The sequence below is a fragment of the Eptatretus burgeri genome, unplaced genomic scaffold, assembly GCF_056783735.1.
Source record: "Eptatretus burgeri isolate ZD-2024b unplaced genomic scaffold, Ebu_testis_v1 Ebu_testis_scaffold_112, whole genome shotgun sequence".
NCBI lineage: Eukaryota > Metazoa > Chordata > Myxini > Myxiniformes > Myxinidae > Eptatretus > Eptatretus burgeri.
The window spans coordinates 1,842-17,245 of NW_028222062.1; the positions used below are offsets into that span (position 1 = coordinate 1,842).

Genomic DNA, 15,404 nt, shown 5'->3' on the forward strand with positions numbered 1-15,404 from the left:
AGTGGGGACGTTTACAGACCTTCTCAGATGGTGTCCATGGTTGCTCAGCAATATGTCGGGTCGCGGAGATATCTGTAGCTGTCGGCTTCAGGTTCGGAAGTCAGGGAAGCTGGTCCGATCAGACCCCACAGGAGCCCACCTGTCGACCCCGAAACCTTAATAATATGTTGTGATCTTTTAAAAATGAGAAAGTTGAGCCAAGAAGGGTAATCCCACCACTGGGTGGGAGTTCCCAGAGCTCATGGTAATAATTGTGGTGATAACAGATTTACAAAAAACAATGTTTTGTATTTTTTATTTGTTTTTGTTTCTGTGATTTGCAGGAAAGCAGTTTTCGCACAAATTGTCTTTTCTTCTACTTTATCTGGTATTCATGGGGAATCATGAAATCAATTCAGAGAACCCACCCAGAGATGTTTACCATTCCTCCCAAGAAAGAAGTAACCTTGTTTGAAAAGCTGTCCAGAATGTTTTCACCTGCCCCGTAAAGGTGAGGAAAACTTTTGGCAGATTGAATGAGATGGATGTTGTTCGTGAATTTTTTAAATTGAATCAAATGAGATTTTAAGTGGATTTAGTTTTATAACAGCGATCTAAAGCTCATCGAGGAGCTTGTACATTTAATCATGGGCAGGACAAAGACATGGGACATCGATATACTTTTCCATAAAACCGATATACAGTACATCAAGGATATTGATAGATGTTGGACAAACATGAACGGTGTCTGGGATTTGAACCTGGGTTCACTGCATCGTGATCAGCCATTGGCTCAGATGGAAACACGAACAGGTCAACCCTGGATCCATGTAAGCTAAACATTCCTGGTGAGGATAACACATCATGTCAGCAAAACCTTCCTGATGAAAGTGAGTGCAGCAGACCCTCCCCATTCATACAGGTTATGTTCCTGAAAAATTCCATGTTGACCAAAACTGCAATGCACAAAATCAAGACCTCATGGGAAAAATAGGATTAGGGGAACCAACTCTAAAATGTATCGACTTTTTCCTCAACTACAGTTGTAAAAATGACATTGTACTTTCTTATGATGATGATGATGATGATGAGGATCATGAGGAACGTTGGAGGTTATTGAGATGACGTCGCCATCCCTGGCTGAGGGTCGTCAGGGTCATCAAACTTTGTGAATGAAGAAGGTGATCTTTATCTGCTTTGCCTTGTGTTGAATGCCCCTATAGACCACTGTATAAGGTCCCATGACAGCGGCCATCTCGCACTTGAATATCAAACACCTCTCCATGAAGACGAACAAAACCTCTCAAGATATGGACCTCATTCTATTTATCCCAAGTGTTCTCTTTCACACTTCTCAACTTTATCTTATTTCCCCCTCATTTCAAAACAAACAAATATTTTCACTTGAAAAAAAAAATCACTCATTCTGCCTCTTATTTCCTTCCTTGGTTCATTCTTTATTTCTTCCTTTCTCATTACTTCCCAATTGAACCAACCTTCCTCATAATTTAATTAATTTGTTTCTTACCTTTAAAGCTTTTACTGATATTTTATAATTTATCACTTGCCTTGGATCACGAAAACCCAACATCATCTTCATCTTCAGAACACCCCACATGTTCTTCTTCTTCAAAACAATTTACTGTAACAAATACCCCACAATTAAAAGACTCGCAAAAATATCAATATCACGTGATATCAAACTAAATCACGTGATTACAGTCCGTGTGGCACGATATCGAAAGGGCAACTGAGTTTACGATTGAGCGCAGTGTGGGGCTGTGAGGTGAGATTGAGTTGCGGGGTTGTGTATTCTTCCGCGTCAGACCATGATAGAGCGAGGGAGCCATTCCACGATCGGCACATTTTATCACGATAATTCAACGGCAATAACGGGAAAACGTGATGAGGAAACCTGTGTTTGGGGTGGGCCTGCTGTACTGTAACTTATCAGAGGAACGCCTTACCACTGTTCCTCATCAGTGATCACCTTCAATTACAGTGTTTAATGGGAAACTACATTAAACATGGATTGATTATCGCACTGAGCTGAAGAAACAGCAAAGGGTTGGAAAGAGGTTTTTCTGTGTTTGTTTGACCCTTTGAACCCAAGAGGCCATTTTACAAGCCGCCATTCAATCCTCAATATACAAAGTGGCCAGTTTACAAGACACTATTCAATCCTCAATATACAAAGTGGCCAGTTTACCACCCACTATTCAATCCTCCATATACCCAAGTGGCCAGTTCACCACCCACTATTCCATCCTCCATATACCCAAGTGGCCAGTTTACCACCCACTATTCACTCCTCCATATACCAAGTGGCCAGTTTACCACCCACTATTCAATCCTCCATATACCAAGTGCCCAGTTTACCACCCACTATTCAATCCTCCATATACCCAAGTGGCCAGTTTACCACCCACTATTCAATCCTCCATATACCCAAGTGGCCAGTTTACCACTCACTATTCAATCCTCAATATACCAAGTGGCCAGTTCACCACCCACTATTCCATCCTCCATATACCCAAGTGGCCAGTTTACCACCCACTATTCAATCCTCCATATACCCAAGTGGCCAGTTTACCACTCACTATTCAATCCTCAATATACCAAGTGGCCAGTTTACCACCCACTATTCAATCCTCCATATACCCAAGTGGCCAGTTTACCACCCACTATTCAATCCTCCATATACCCAAGTGGCCAGTTTACCACTCACTATTCAATCCTCAATATACCAAGTGGCCAGTTTACCACCCACTATTCCATCCTCCATATACCCAAGTGGCCAGTTTACCACCCACTATTCAATCCTCCATATACCCAAGTGGCCAGTTTACCACCCACTATTCAATCCTCCATATACCCCAGTAGCCAGTTTACCACCCACTATTCAATCCTCCATATACCCAAGTGACCAGTTTACCACCCACTATTCCATCCTCCATATACCCAAGTAGCCAGTTTACCACCCACTATTCCATCCTCCATATACCCAAGTGGCCAGTTTACCACCCACTATTCAATCCTCCATAGTCATGTTTAAATTAATATGAGAAAATCGATTTACATTGAATGAAAAAGCAAATACCTAAATCTCGCATTCCAAAATCAACCACAAGCATTGCAACAACAATAAAAGATTGAAAAAAATCGGTTTCGAAATTTAAAATAGCTGTATTAGATATACAAGTATCAGAAATAACAGATAATATTAATTACAAGCCGAAACCCCTCAGAGACGGATTCTGTTCATTCAACCACCCTCACCAGCTCACCCACACTCGAAGGACATGGACTGGACAGGGCGTGCTTGCCTCCGCCTACTCATCCCCCGCCCCTGCTCCATTCCCACCCGCCTCCTATCCCCCACCTTCAATTTGCTTACCCCCACCCAAAAATTTAATTTGATATTTAAGAGACATTAAAAAGTTGAAAACATTCAATAATTAAATAAAATATATGAAATTTATGACTGTATGCCTGGTGTTGGCGCAGTGGTTAGGGCAGCGGCTTGGGATCCAAAAGGTCCTGAGTTCAAGCCCCGTTCGGCCACTGGATTAATACACCAGGGGGTTGACTCAGCCTGTCATCCTTCCGAGGTCGGCGAAGTGAGTACCAGTGTACTGGGCCGGTGTATACCCCGGTTAAAATAGGTGTACCATATCCCTGTGTCGTAAGAGGCGACCAGGGTTGCGTCAGGAAGGGCATCCGGCGTAAAACATGTGCCAAATCACTATGCGGATCATACGGATGATCCGCTGTGGCGACCCCTGACGGGAGCAGCCGAAAGAAGAAGAAGAAGATATGAAATTTATGACTGTGCCGTGCAGAGTGTCGGCCATGATTGCTTCTGGCAAAACAATAATATTGCGCCTTATTCTATTGCGATTTTAACAGTTGCAGTAGAGTAGGAATACTCGATAAATGTACGGATTTGGATGAAAACTTGGTGGATAGGTTGGGTGTGTGACGACAAATTGATTCTGTTTGGGTGAAGATCCGGATCTGAATACGACAAGTTTTTAAAATTGATTTGTCATTATGGAGAGAATCATGGAGCCAAAAATAATGTCAAGAACATTTCTCAAAAACTTGTGGATGAGTTATGACAAAACTAGGTGGATGAGTTGGGTCGGTGACAAGAACAAGGCAATTGGATTTTGGTTCAGGTCCAGATTCAGATCTGGCCTATTAGTGGGATTCAGTTCCTAAACTGTTCAGTCTGGCGGAGGTGTGTATTCTACCAAGTGCCATACACTGCCAAAAACAAAATTATTCATGAGAAAGTATTTTCTTAAAAAATTTTTTTTAAGTACATTTATCTTTTTCTTCCTTAGCCACTCTGGTGTAGCTTTGGCTCTGTGCTTCCTGTCATTGTCGTGCTGAAAGGTGAACTTCCGTCCCAATTTCAGCTTTCTTGCAGAGGGCAGCAGGTTTTCCTCTCGTATTTTTCTGTATTTTGCTCCATCCATTTTCCCTTCTTCCCTGACAAGTGCCCCAGTCCCTGCTGAGAAACATCCCCAAAGAATGATGCTGCCACCATCATGTTTCACAGTAGGGATGGTCTTCTTTGGTTGATGTGTTGGGTTTGGGCCAAACGTAACATTTTCCATTTTAGCCAAAAAGTTCCATCTTGGTTCTGTCAGACCACAAAACGTTTTGCTACATATCTTCAGAATCTCCAGAGTGTTTTTTTGCATACCTCAAACTGGACTCGAGATGGGCTTTTTTGAGTAATGGTTTCCTTCTTGCCACACCACTGTACAGGCAAAACTTGTGGAGTGCTTGGGATATTGTTGTCACATGCACATAGTGAACAGTCTTTGCCATACAGGCCTGGACCTCTTTCAAAGTTGCCATTTGCCTCGTGGTGGCCTCTCTGATCAGTCTCCTCCTGACTTGGTCACCCAGTTTGGAGGGATGGCCTGATCTAGGTAGGGTCGTGGTGGTTCCATATGCCTTCAACTTCTTAATGATTGTCTTGACTGTGCTCCGGAGGTCTTTTTAAAGCTCCTTGGTGCTCATGGTTGAGTCTTTGCTGTGTAATTCATTACCCAGAAGAGTAAACCTCCAGGAACAGCTGATTTTGTTCTGAAATAATCAGAATCACTACAGTTTAACACAGGTGGAGGCCAATTAGCTCGGTGTGTGATTTTGAAGGTGATTGGTTCCACCTGAGGTTACTTACAATTGCTATTATAAGGGAGTGGTAGGGGTGGACACTTATCCAACCAAGATATTCTCGTTTTGTATTTTTTATTAATTTTCTGAAATTTGTAGAATTTGTTTTTCACTTGGAAGTTGTGGGTTACAATGTGTTAATGAAGGTGGAAAAAGTCTCATATTTAATGTAATTCAATTCCAGGCTATAAGGAAACAAAAGGTGAAAAATTTGAAAGGGGGTGTGGACTTTCTATCGGCACTGTATATTGACTCGGCTCTAATTCTTGCTTTTTTATGCTTTGTCTACACAGGAGAAAACCTTCTATGAATGGGTTCACACGTAAGCGCCAGCTGGTTATCGAGTAAACTCCACCGATGGATTTTGATCAGTTACTTCATTTTTTCCATCATGGTGGTGCTGGTGATGTTGGTCATGTGGCTACTGGTTATCCCTTTGCTGCTCTGGTTTTGGGAAAAGTGTCAAAGGAGACGTCTGGTAAGACATCATGATGAATGGCGATGATAAGTGTATTTCACTAAACATTCCCGATGCAGTGAGATATGAGCGATAGAAAGCAGGATTTAGTCTAATTTAAGGAGTGAAAGATGTATACTGTGCAGCACGAGGAGTAAAGGTAACAATGATAACTAACCTGTGTGAAAATTGCATCATAATAAAACAGGGAAGCTGATTTTCAGGACGTGAATAAATTGTTAAAAGTTTATTCATCGTTGGTGAAAATTTACAAAACAAAGATCAGATGAAAGTGAGGGTTTAAAATTATTTTATTTTATTTTTTGGATACATGATCAAGGCTCATGGAAGGGGAAAAAATGGAAAGGGGGAAACACCAACAGCAGAGTAAATGAGTGATATTAAGGAGAGGGGAGAAGAACATGTGGTGGTGAACAAGCTGTACACAAGTTGAGTGAAACACTGGAAGAGAAAGAACGGGAAGGTTGGGATGAAACAGAAAAGGAAAAATAAAACAACCAACAAATGCAAAGGAGTAAAGGAGATGGAGAGAAATTACAATAACCTGGAAAAAGGGAAGACTTGGGAATAGGATCATTTGGGGGAAAAAGAGATCGTGAGTTTAGATGGGGGTTGATCTGAGATGGTGGTGAACAGCTGTCTTAAAGCCATGGAGGGAAGAATGGGATTGAAGAGGATGTGGATGTTGGTTCGACAGGCAGGAAAAAAGAGGAGCAAGTGATTGGAGTTGAGCAGTGATCTTGGATTCAGGTCGTTTCACCAGAAGGGGGTTGATGGTGGACCGTGTGAGCCTTGCAGAAACCTGGAGTGGGGGAGAGGGGGTACAAAGCACTGAAAGAGCAGAGGGTACAAGACAAGAAAGGAGGCAGTGGAAGACAGAGAGATCACTGACTTGTCTGTGATGGGAAAGTGATCAGCCCATATGAGTCAGCTTTGTCATGGGAGATTCCATTAATCTTAAAGGCCTTGGTTTCATGGCATCAAGCTGAGCAAGGTGTGAGGCAGGTGTGCCAGCTCAGAGGGGATTAGCAGTACTCCATTAATCATCAGATGAAAACTCCGATCCAACTCCAAGGCTAAGTGTGATAAGAAAGGACTTTGTACAATTGAGAATGCCCAGTCGGCGACTGGCTTTGGAGGCCACCTTTGTTGACTGTGGTGAGCGGAGTCGGCTGTGGTGCCATTTGACCAGAAGGAAGGGATGGAAGGGGAGCAGGGATGGAAGGGGAGCATACTCCAGAGAAAGATTTAACAACTTGCTCCACCAGGTTTTGGAGGAGGGAGATTCGTTTGAAAGTTCAATCTTGACATTGGACAGATGGTGATTTTTGCCTCTCCTGGGAGTGGACACACTCTTCTTGCAGGCTTTGTGGAATGAGTTGAGATTGCCTTCGTCAGGTTTTCTTTCCAGGAAGAGAAGGGAAGTTGTTTCAGAGCAAGTGCCTCACCAAAGGAGTCGGTGTGCATAAACATTGCCAATCACATGATTCTATTGCATGAGAAACATTGTATTATCCAGTGGCAGCATTGGTTGATGATCATTAAGAAAATTCACTGGAAGACAAAGAAGGAACCTAAATAAGTAAAGAGCAAAGATGGAGTCATCAGGATGAACCTGGATAGGATTTGGGTTTCAGCCACTACTCCACCACCCTCAAACCTGTCCATGTCCAGCCAAGTGAGCCTTTCAGAAAGATTTCTGCAAAAATTCACTTCTCCTTCAAAAGATGGATAATGAAGGAGAAGAATATGGAGATGAAAGAGAAGAAAATGCCAGAATTAGAATGACGAAAAGAATGATAAAAAAATTAGAAGGAAATATGAAAGGAACAAAGAACAAATATGTCTGAGAGAACCCAGACAGATAGATTTCAGTAGTTACTCCCCAGCTCAAATGCAGCAACATGTACAACCTACCACAGGTCCGTCAGCAGGGGAACACAGTTCACACAGTATCAGGAGGAGAGGACATTGGGACCATACATTGTGCAGAGCATTGGTGCTGCTTAAGCAGTCTCCTTGGCCATTTGGGCACAATCCTAGATGGGTCACCACTCCAACACAGTATACCAGCATGCTGGCACTCATTTTGCCAACTCGGAAGGATGACAGGCCGAATTAACCCCACCTGGTATTAATTCAACAGCTGAGAGGGATTTGAACTCATGACCCTAAGATCCAAAGCCCACCACTCCAACCTTTAAGCCAACACCAGGCAGACAGCCTAAGGATATTTTACAAACATAATGAAACAGAAGACCAAGAAGGAACCCGAAGAAGTCAAGAGCAAAGCCTGCATCATCAGGAGGAACCTGGATAGGATTCGGGTTTCAGCGGCTACTCCACACTCCTCAAACACATCCAGGCGCAGCCAAGTGAGCCTTACAGAAAAATTCAGTCCTGCAGATGTACAACATAAATGTCTTGATGCCCCCCACAATCGCAAGTCCTTTCTTCCACACGGTGGTGTAGTTCTTCTCTCACGTCATCAATTTTTTACTTGCCAATACATGACTCGATGAGGCAGTGAGACGTTAACCAAACTTCACACCCACCGCCCTTTCCTTGGGCTTGCAGATGCTGAGCTCCAACAGGTTTTTGGCATCAACCGTATCCTCTGTGGTCGATTCACTCAGCCACACAACCACAGCTCTCACTATATATAAGAATGTCATCTCTGTTGCTGGAGATACCTCTCCCACCTCAAGATCTTTCTGCTTTAACTTTAGCTGGTCACTACTCCAAGTAGGCTATCATAGACTCAGGTGACACAGGAGGAGCGAACCAATCACCATTTTGTGGCAGGGTCTGTGCAGCCACTGTACAATCCTCTTGCCACGCTGAGGCGGGATCGTCTGGTGCCCCAGCTCCTTGTACATTACCAGTGATCAGGTCATAGTTTGCATCCGGCCGGCATTGGGTTTAAACCACACCCATCAGGTAAGCAGTATGTGCATCAACTTTGTCCATTGGCACCTTCTATTCTGTGTTGCCAATGAACAGCATGTCACTGAACTTCTCAAAGTACTCGTTCTCCCCCATCAACTCCTCCTTAATCGCAAGCCTGTATCCCTAAAGACCTGCACACAAGAGCTCCCAACCATCCCTATTCACTCGTGTCATCTGTCCTCTGACTGCAACACAGGAAAGGATAAAGACACGGCTCAAAATGCAGAAGTTTTTTGCAGGCAACAAATGTTCCTCTTCAATACATGATTCAATCCCTACTCTGTATCACACACCTCTATCTTGGGGACACAAGCTTTCACCAGGAAGCCAGCACTCACTTTGTGATCTTTACAATTGCAAGAATCATCTGTCAATGCTTTCCCCCAGGACTCTCAATGTTCTGGTCTTGCGGCCCTAAGCACCCACATCTTGATCCTTTTCAGTGAACTGCATTCCCTTGCCAAATGGCTCATCCAATTGAAGATATAGTACCACACCTCAGAGCCTACCGTGGCCGAAATTGTTTTTTACAGTCTGTGGCTCTACGGCCGTACAGTTTACACAAATAATACTATGTTGGAATAATCCACAACCTTCTCCTCATTTTCTGGGCCATCACGTTCGTTCTTCTTTCCATGAAACCTTGCGTTGGCATGCTGAACAACGGTTGACAGATGTCTGTTACGAGTAACCAGAAAAAGTTTGAAACCTCTGAAAGGGTCGAAACCTCAGATGAAAGGAGCCTAACTGAATTCGATTTTGGAGAAACAGACGTGTGTGTGTGTGTGTGTGTGTTTTTCTTCTGGTCTTAAAATTCTGGGTCTGATATTTCCAAACCTATAATCGACAGTATCCGCACATTCATATCACGGAAAAGGCGAAATGTCTTTGAACTTGTGATTTTTGTAAAATTTTCCCCACATTATACACAAATATTATACATGCCGAGCTCATCACCACGTTGGACAGAACGGTAGATAAAACATTTGCAGGAAGTGATGAAGTTTACATCATAGTCTATCAAAAAAGAGTAAACTGGTCCATAAAGAAAAATCAATATTCATGTGGTTGTTCAAAAAGTAAACTTAAAGAAAGTATTTGATTTCTTCAAAACAACAGTTTATTTTCATTTGGCAACAAGATACTCCAGCAGACAGTGGAGATACCTTTGGGTTCATATCTGGCTCCGTTCTTTCTAAATTTATTCCTGCACATGTACGAGTCTGATTGGGTCCAGAACATTTGCAAGAATGAACTAACAACTGCGAGAGGTGTGAAAACATCTTTAGATTCATTGATTATTCACTCGAAATTAATGATGGGTTTGTATTTAATCAGCTTCATGATGTATATCCAAAATAACTCAAATTAAAAAAGGAAAACCAATCTCACACTTCAGTTTATTTTTTGGAATTACAAATCGATTTCAATAGTAATAAATTTCATATCAAATTATTGGATAAACGAGATGCTTTTCAATTCCATATTGTACGAATACCTGTCTCACACGGAAATATTCCGAACAAGTTATTGTATCGAATGGTTACAGGTGAAATAATTATGACTGAGAGTAAAACCTAAGTCACATTTTCCACGGCGGCCGTGGGGTCTCCAAAATCTCTGGCCACTATAATTATACGGCGGCCGCAGTATTTCCACGGTCACACAAGTGTAGCAGTCACATATGTTTTTATTTTTCGGGGAGCCGCACGGCGTATTTAGAAGTTATGGAGACCGAAAACGTGGGGTTGCCGTACGATCTTTGATTTGATGTCGCATGGTGACCTAATGGCATCCCTGCGGTGGCCATATCATTTTCAAGGCAGATGCAAGGTAGCCTGAAGGTGCCTGCAAGGCGACCGCAGGGGGGCCCTAAGGCGAACATGCGGCCAGACGGACGGTAACGAGTGGGTTCTTTTTAAAAAATTTTCACCAGTTTTTTTTTCGGCTTGTCGAATTGCTACGGCCAACGTAGAAATGAAAAAAGTTATAACTCCGCGCTATAATTCCACAGCGACCCCGATGGCCTGTAAAACATAGCCAAACGGCGTAGGGCCACCCTGAGGCCACCGCAGAAACTCTGCGGCCACCGAACGTTTCTGTCAATTCAGAGGGCGCACGGCCGCCGTATCCTCGCCGCAGAGCAAATGTGACTTCGGTATAACCACACACCCCACTGAGCTTATCAAAATATTAAAACAACCATTCAGATGTTTACTGACACAGCAATGAACTTATCAATGGATTAAAACAACCTGTCAGATGATTACAAACACAGCACTGAATTTATCAATAGAATATAACAACTAGTCAGACGTTCATTAACACAGAACGGAACTTATCAAGAGATTGAAAACGAGTCAGACATTCAGAAGTTGATTAAAACAACTTTTCAGACATTCACAAATGTAACACTGAACTTGTCAATAGATTAAAACAACTCGTCAGACATTTATTAACACAGCACTGAACTTGTAAATAGATTAAAACAACCAGTCAGACATTCACTCACACAGCACTGAACTTGTCAATAGATTATAACAACTTGTCAGACATTTACCCACACAGCACTGAACTTGTCAATAGATTAAAACAACCAGTCAGACATTCACTCACACAGCACTGCACTTGTCAATAGATTATAACAACTTGTCACACATATACTTACACAGCACTGAACTTCTCAATAGATTAAAACAACCAGTCAGACATTTACCCACACAGCACTGAACTTGTCAACAGATTAAAACAACTTGTCAGACATTCACTCAGACAGCACTGAACTTGTCAATGGATTAAAATAACCAGTCAGACATTCACTCAGACAGCACTGAACTTGTCAATGGATTAAAAGAGCTCGTCACACATCTGCCAACACAGGGAGCGACAGCCAGTTTTATTTGAGATCACAAAACGACACCAAATATAATTAGTGAAATGCAATAAGAATCGTAAAAATATGATGAATGAGATATTTCTATAAATACATTATATATCAAGAAAAAGAACAATCCAAGATTGCAGACCCTCACCAGGACTTATTTTGAGTGTTGTATTCTTCTGGGTTTTCGGGTAAATCCAATATGGCTGCCAAACCATGTGACCTATGATGTCATATGTGTGAATCTTTTGTTCCTCATGGACAGCCGGTCAGACCTGTAACGTTTCGCCTTGACTTGTTCAGCCAAGAAGATTTTTGAAGGTTTTTGTTTTTTGTTAAACAATATGGCTGCTGAATCACGTGACTGATGATGCTAAATCTCTGAAAATATAGGCACAGATCTGGTGGATGCCATAAATCAGCAGTTCCTTTGGGGGACAGGGTGTGATGTCAAGCAGTGACTGCATTAAATCATTTACCTCAACGAAGCTGGTTCAATTTTGGCACATTTCTAAATCTTTTCTTCACCAAATATAATTCTCCAAACTGTGAAAAAGATAAGTTTAATATTTTGGAAATTTCACATTTTCTTGTGTATGTGTGGAGAAGGAGGGAACAGAGCCTTGCTTGATTGAAGTAAATCGGTATATCGGATTAGTTATACGACTCGTGAGAGGAGATCGTGGGAAATTGTTTTATATAATGCAGGAAATCGCTCCGAGCTCCTCATTTGAAAACTATTCGCACTTACAAAAGTGATGTATGCAGCCATTCATGGCTTTGATGAACAGGCTTTCGATAATATGAGTGAGGAAAGTGGAAAAACAATTTTATCGTCAAGAAATCATTGTGGCCTCTTCCAAGTCAAGGCGTGGTTGAGGAAGCAAAAAAACCTGGTGGCTTCAGACCCCAACATGGTGACCCAGGAGAGGCCTTAAGACCCAAAAGAGTGAGGTGGCTGAGGATGCACCCAATAAAGGATATATTTGAATAATACCATTAATTATCTTCAAAAGGGGTGTTTTAATTAACCCAAACAACCAATTTTCACTCTTGAATTTTCTTGGAATTTTCATAGCAATGCAAAGTTTCAGGTTGCTCGGTTTTACAGTTTTGGAGTTACAAAGGAGACACACTGAGACACACACACACACACACACAGAGACACACACACACACACACACACACACTGAGACACATACACACAAACACCGACACACACACACACACACACACACGCACACATTTTAAGACCTGGTAGGTCTCCGTTTCATTTCATGAAACCCGCAATTAGACATAACAACCAACGACACACATGAAGGTACAAACTTCGAGACCAGTAAGTGCTCTCTGTTCCACCTTCTGGAACCCGCATAAAGAGATAACAACCAACAACAAACACACAGAGAATTGCTGAATTTGACTATGATTTAATTTTCAACTCGATGTGTTTGAATTTCCCAGCTGAGGAGTGGGGTGTAAAATTATTTATTGAGTGATGGTGACCACTCGTGCTTCTATTGGATGGGGTCAAATTTGGTTTGCTACATCCCAGTGGTGAATCCACATTTCATCACCGGTTACCAGGTAAGCGATGTAGTTGGCAAGGTATGCGTTGAACAATTCACAAAACACATGACATGATGCCAGTCGTTGCTGTCAATCATGAGTGCTCAGGTTCGAGGACCCATTTTGCCGATACCATGTAGATGCCTGAGCGTTTGTGGTTGAGGATGAAAATGCTACCTTGAGAATTTCCATCCTCTGTGGGAATTGTTGTGACTTTCACACAGAGATCCTTCTTGATGAATGCCTCAACCCCAGAAACAGTTTGTGGGTCATCACATCTGCTGTTTATCCTTACCTCAGGTCATTGAATCTGAATATTGGGATTCTGGAGAACATGAATATGCAACCACGCCATACACGGTCACCACAAATAATTGGATTTGTTGGAAGTGGACACGAAGCCTCAAGGCTCGATTTTAGAAATACTTAAATTGCATGAAGTGGCCAACCTCTGGATCATAATCAAAGGTCTAAAACAACATGCAATGCCAGGTTAATGAAACTAATATTAGATAACAAGCGTGCAAGAAAATTAATAACGATCAAATAAATGAAATACGAAAAGTCAATTCGAGAATTCCAATGAATGCCCAGATGTCACAACTTTTGAAACGCCTTTTGTATTTGACAAAAATACTGTTCTGATGCAGTGCTCTGACAGGATGTGTTGCATCATGAGGCATACGACCCAATGGCAGAATCCTGAAGCTGGCTGTCCTGCTTGTAGTCATGTTCATGAATATGACACCTAATTGTGTATTTCACGACAGCGGGCTTGTTGGTCTGTACAACGCCCCGATTTCCCAAGCTGTTGATGAAATTCTATCTTCAGATATAAAAGTGCAAGATAAGAACTTAAGATTGAAACGGTAAATACAAGGGGAGTAAAAATGTTCCATGATGTTAATAGAGAGTCAAGCATCATGAATGAACCAAATCTGAATGGAGAACCAAGAGTCTTCGTCCGCAGCCTGATGGAATACTGCTCTCCCCTCTGGGCCGGTGCTCCTGCCTCTCACCTTTCTCGGCTTCACCCTGTGGAAACCACGCATAGATTTGAAATTTGAAGAGGAGTTGCATATTTGGTCATTTAATTCAATCACGATTTATTTTTATGTAAAATTTGTTTTTTGGATTTCGCAAGTATGGTGCTCCGCACGATGTCGTCGTCTTATTTTGATTTCTCCACGAGGTACAAGGGGGAACTTTACGATGATTTTTGACCTGTTCATCTTCGTGCTTCCCCCCCCCACCCCACCCCCTTCCTGCTGGCTTCAGCGAGTTCTCTGAGCACGATTTCAATTTTCCCCAGACTATGTTCTCTGATTTCTAAAGTCTGATCGTCACCGTGGCATTCTTCCTTCCACCTGTCATCCTGTGTCTGATATAATATTCATCTCATAAATGCTAAACATCTCGACCTACCTCAGTGTAAGACACAAAGGTATAAAACATTTGACAATATTTTTTTTTGACCGAAATGCTTAATTCTGTGATGTTGGTGTTTATACCAAGTACATGTATAATATTTGTTTAAATTGTGTTTTAATTCAGCTTGTGATATTCGTGATTTTATATTTGTTTCAACATGATTCTTTGTTGCTCATCTGATGTCAACCTTGTGTCTATCAGTCTATTGAATGTCTTTACCAAGGATGTTTTCTTGAATAAACGGAAATTAAAACACTATATTGACACATACATAATCCTGTTTTGTGGGAAATCTATGTGCCCAAACCAGGAATCAAACCCAGGTCCTCTGCTGAACCGTACCAGTGCTCCACTAATTGGACAACCCACCGACTGAGAATGTCATTCTCCAACAAATGGAAACTCCTCTCTTTCAGAAGACCTTGCCGTGGACAAGCCGCCGCTGCTCCTATCGTTGGCAGTGAGTATCCCAGAGGCAGTGGCGTTTGTTTACATTTATTGTATTTATTTGGTTTATTGTATTTATTTTGAGGACCTTGTACATATGCATGTATACCTGTGTGCGATCATGAATCATGATTCATGTGTGTGTATAATCACGATTCATGTGCATGTGTGTGCGCTGCTGCCACCAGTCATCATCACCACATGCCATCCCACTAAAGCTTGGTCTCTTCTGTCCAGGAAAGGAAGAAGTCACACCACAGGATGGAGTTGGGAAAAGGGAGTCATCCTCGGTGAGATTCTCCGAAGACACCTGAGACCAAAGGAATTTCGTCTCCGTCTCAGATCCTTGGTCAGAGTCCAAGTCTCGCATCCATAGAGCAAGACTGGAAGCACCAAGGACCTGAAAACTCGGACTTTTATCCTCCCGCACAGGTACCGGCAGCGCCACACCCCATGATCCAGTAAATCCATGACTCC

General features: G+C 42.2%; 1 protein-coding gene across 3 annotated transcripts in view; it reads left to right on the plus strand.

The window, feature by feature from the left end:
* The first annotated feature begins 333 nt into the window (after positions 1–333).
* The window catches only part of LOC147007553 (uncharacterized), a 34,578-nt gene continuing 19,507 nt past the window's right edge, over positions 334–15,404 (plus strand). Inside the window, exons 1-3 of one of the 3 annotated variants that reach the window (XM_085866901.1) lie at positions 334–490; positions 5,466–5,650; positions 14,791–14,940. In XM_085866901.1, coding sequence (XP_085723027.1) covers positions 5,530–5,650; positions 14,791–14,940 — 271 coding nt within the window. In that variant the 5' untranslated portion in view covers positions 334–490; positions 5,466–5,529. Of the gene's footprint in view, positions 491–5,465; positions 5,651–14,331; positions 14,494–14,790; positions 14,941–15,164; positions 15,360–15,404 lie in introns of those variants that run through there. The other 2 variants (XR_015054120.1, XR_015054121.1) reach the window with 2 other exon arrangements.